Source organism: Peromyscus maniculatus, chromosome 4, assembly GCF_049852395.1.
Source record: "Peromyscus maniculatus bairdii isolate BWxNUB_F1_BW_parent chromosome 4, HU_Pman_BW_mat_3.1, whole genome shotgun sequence".
In the NCBI taxonomy this organism is placed as follows: Eukaryota; Metazoa; Chordata; class Mammalia; order Rodentia; family Cricetidae; genus Peromyscus; species Peromyscus maniculatus.
Window position 1 is genome coordinate 65,613,835 of NC_134855.1, and position 4,570 is coordinate 65,618,404.

At 32.9% G+C, this 4,570-nt stretch overlaps 1 protein-coding gene across 1 annotated transcript; it reads left to right on the plus strand.

The window, feature by feature from the left end:
* The first annotated feature begins 3,364 nt into the window (after positions 1-3,364).
* On the plus strand, positions 3,365-4,288 carry LOC143272714 (olfactory receptor 4C11). The gene has a single exon (XM_076568689.1). It carries the CDS (start codon positions 3,365-3,367, stop codon positions 4,286-4,288), a length of 924 nt encoding a protein of 307 aa, XP_076424804.1.
* The last annotated feature ends 282 nt before the right edge of the window (positions 4,289-4,570 follow it).

Below are 4,570 nucleotides of genomic sequence, written 5' to 3' on the forward strand. Positions count from 1 at the left end.
GTCAACTTTATTGGGTCCAGAACCAATTAAGTCCAAGCCAGGAAGCATCATTCCTCCCCATTTTTTTTTCAGTTCTTATCTTGGCTTCTCTCAATTGTAGACTATGATGTATAAGTCCAATAAACCTTTTATTCCCAGGTTTCCTTTAGTCATCCTTTTTTTTTTTTTTTTTTTTTTTTGTTTTGTTTTGTTTTGTTTTGAGACAGGGTTTCTCTGTGTAGCTTGGCACCTTTCCTGGAACTCACTCTGTAACCCAGGTTGGCCTCGAACTCACAGAGATCTGCCTGGCTCTGCCTCCCGAGTGCTGGGATTAAAGGCGTGTGCCAACACTGCCCGGCTAGTCATCCTGTTTTTGACAGCCATGGCAAACAAATTAGAACATTTTGATGGAACTTATGGTTGACTCTATATCTTGGGATTGTTAATAATAATACAATGATACGATTGTCATAGTAATACTGCTATTTATTAGGGCCTACTAATTTATTTTTCAATGCATATGTCACCAGCAGGATAATTGCTACATCACAGCATGTCCATGTTTTATTTTTCAGGAAACTCCAAACTGTTCTTCATAATGGCTAAATTAATTTTCATTATGAAAATATATTACAAGGGTTGACATGTCTTCATATTCTTACCAGAGTTGATTATCTTTCCCATTATTGATAGGTTTAAAATGAAATACCAAACAATTAGAGTGCCATTTTCATTATGTCTTATAAATGGGTGCATGTTACAATATGCATTAGTATGGCTCTTGTTAATGTTTATCATTTGAGAAAATAAGTATTTACCCTATTTACCCTCTGTAAGGACTCTGAACCTCTAGGGGAACGTCTCCTTGATCAGCTCATATGACTAAGGTAGACAATTATGCTCTGATTCTTGCAGAGTACACATGCATAAATTATTCAAAAATCATGTCCACTGCATCTTTCTCTATTATCCCTATTTTATTCAGTAATTTATTCAATTATCTGTGACTATGAGCAATCTGACATGTATAATATACAATTAGATAGGTTTCAATGTTTCAGTATTTTGTTCTTCACAACCTTTAATCTTACATAACCTCTTACCAAACTGGTAAGATTTGTGTTAAATTAATCAGGTTTCATACCTGCAGCATATTAGTCATATTAATTTCATAGCTAGTGTCTAACATATACCAGAAACTTTTGAAATAAAAGCTATTTAGGAACTTTATTGAAGGAGTGCTTTGCAATCTAAAGTGATAAAGTAAAAATCAAACACATATATCATATCAGCCATTGGAAATGAGCATTATTAAGTAAGTTTAGGGTGATGATATTAGAATATTAAATACATTAAAAATTATATCCATTTTAAATCTTACTGAAAATCCTTTATGAAAGGTGATGATTTTGCCATGAATATAGTATAATAGAGATATATATTTTCTCAATGGCAGCTAAGTATAAAATACCATAAAACATGATTAATTTGTGTTTATAGGGCATTGGTCAATTCTATGAAGTCTCTTCACATCAGTATGTATATATACTATTTTCTACACAAGTTGTTTTCTTCAAAAGTCTCATGTTCAGCCAAGATTGGCCTCAAACTTGCATAAATTTACCATTACACTAAAAGTGCTAGAATCACAAGTAAGTACCACTTAATCTAGCTTATATAGTATCTATATGCCTATAATTCATATGAATATTTTAATAATTATGTATATTGTACAAATGTACAGATATGTCTACCCATCTACCCACAATTGTAGATATAGATACATATATAGGTAATTTTTTTTTCTACTTAATTCGATCCCAAATTTTTTTTTTTTTTTTTTTTTTGCTAAGACACTTCACAAAGAGTGCTGTTGGAATACATCCAACAAAGTAAGTAAGCCTTCAGTTAATGTCCACGTGGTAATTGTGTATGAAGTATTTAAAGGATACCCAGTTTAAGAACTATTTTTACAGCTGACTCATGTAATGATATTTCCAGAGATTCATTTCATCTTAAACATGGCACAATGCTTCATATTTACAACTGAAGATCCGTGATGGCTCAGTGACATGCCGATGTGACCAAGATTTTCCTAGGGTAAGTCTTCATAGGTTTATTTTAATTCTACTTTCATGACTTTCAAGTTCTTTCTGACCCATGTTGACATTAAAGGAGCTGCACAGATTTTCCATTCCTGTGAGTGGCTATGCCTAGAGTAAATAACTTCATTGTGTCACTGTGCAGAGGTTGTAGCCTCCTTTACCCTTCCCAGATATGACATTAGATCTCACTTTACTAACAAATGTGACTTTGACTTTCTCACATATTTGTAACCACCATTGTTTAGAAGACAGTTATTAAAAGCATTGTTCTATGAAGCCCCCAGTTGTAATCTGAACATATAACTGAATAAATGGAACTGTGCATTTCATATATTTATTTTCAACAAGAAAAATATCTGTTTTAAAATCAGTGTATGTGTGTATATCTAATAAATATATTTACTACTTTGGAAAATTTTTGGTTTTGACTCTGCTATCATTGGAATATATATGTCATAGTTAATTAAAACAATTATATGGTATCCAAATAAACATATATATATATGTATGTATATATAAGTATACATATATACATACACATGTATATGTGTGTGTGTCAGTGTATGAAATACTCCATAATGAATATAGTATGAACTCCATCAAAATTTCAATATCAACCTGAAATACTAATGTCTTTTTAAACTTGAAAATTAAGGAAAGTTCTGATTTATTTCAGATATTGTTTCTTCTTTCCTGAATGTTAACATTATGAAAATTCCTTGAAATGCTAACAGCTTTAAAATCATGAGACCTATTTAAACAGAATAGATTGAATTGGGGACGGTAATTAAGTCATTCTTACTATGGGCTAGGCAGACAGGTTTGTTCTTCAAAGATAAAATTTTATGTTCATTATTTATCCTTTGGCAGTCTTGGGTATTTAAATGATCATTACATGAAGGTTCAAAATATATAGCATATAAGTTTCTTTTTATGGAATTACAGGGTTCAAATAAATGAAAACATATTGAGCTAAACATGCAAAAATATTTTGAATGTTTTCAACATACTAAACACAAACAGATCTTGCCTAAAACAAACAGGGGACATTTAATTCAGAAAGTAAACAACTCAAATTACATTTCCAAAATGAATTTTTACTTCCAAAAATCTATGGCTTTTCATTATTGGAATATGCAGCCTATTTAGTAAGGATTTAACTGATATTTTCAAAATTAAAAAAAAAGAGAATGGGAAGTGATAACTCATCATTTTATACTTTTCATTTCTCTTTTTCAGATTATTTCTGACCATGTGATTTCCTCTCATGGACTGACACAATGCAGCAGAACAGCAGTGTAACTGAGTTTATACTGTTAGGCTTGACACAGGATCCTCTGAAGCAGAAAATGGTGTTCATAATCTTCTTAATTTTCTATATGGGGACTGTGGTGGGGAATGCACTCATTATTGTGACAATCAAGTTCAGCCGGACTCTTGGGAGTCCCATGTACTTCTTCCTGTTTTATTTGTCCTTTGCTGATTCCTGCTTTTCAACATCCACAGCCCCAAGACTCATTGTGGATGCCATCTCTAAAAAGAGCATCATTTCCTATAATGAATGCATCACACAAGTCTTTGCTCTCCATCTATTTGGCTGTATGGAGATCTTTGTCCTTATTCTCATGGCTGTTGACCACTATGTGGCCATCTGCAAACCCTTGCGTTACCCAGTCATCATGAGCCGTCAGGTCTGTGTCATCTTGATTGTACTTGCCTGGATAGGGTCTTTTATACATTCCACTGCTCAAATTGTTTTGGCCTTGAGATTGCCCTTCTGTGGGCCCAATCTGATTGACCATTACTGCTGTGACTTGCAGCCATTGTTGAAACTTGCCTGCATGGACACATATATGATAAACCTGCTATTGGTGTCTAACAGTGGTGCAATTTGCTCAAGCAGTTTTGTCATTTTGATGATCTCGTATTTTGTCATCTTACACTCTCTGCGAAACCATAGTGCAGAAGGAAGGAAAAAGGCACTTTCCACATGCACTTCTCATATAATAGTAGTTATCTTATTCTTTGGTCCCTGTATATTCATATATGCACGGCCACCAACTACTTTTCCTATGGACAAGATGGTAGCAGTATTTTATACCATTGGAACACCATTTCTCAACCCACTCATCTATACACTAAGGAATGCAGAAGTAAAAAATGCTATGAAAAAGTTATGGCATGTTAAAATTATGACTGAATGAGTCAGGATATCAAATATTATCATTTCTGAGTATGTCATAACATATAGCTTTCTGAATTCTTAATACTCCTGGATGAATAAAGAAAAAGAAAAACTGAGAGAAAAAATTATATTCCTCTCCCATATTCTGAATATTAATTCATAAATGTTGAGGGAAATAATTAGATAGAGAATGAACAAAGAGTTTTAAGTTAACTAAATATAATCAGACATAAACTCCACTACCATTGTTAGACAGGAAAGGGACAATTTGAAGTTTATGACATCTGGAAAATGCAATACA

What these genes read in the sequence shown, in the direction of transcription:
- LOC143272714 (XM_076568689.1), top strand. Translation starts at nt 3,365, where the DNA reads ATGCAGCAGAACAGCAGTGTAACTGAGTTTATACTGTTAGGCTTGACA.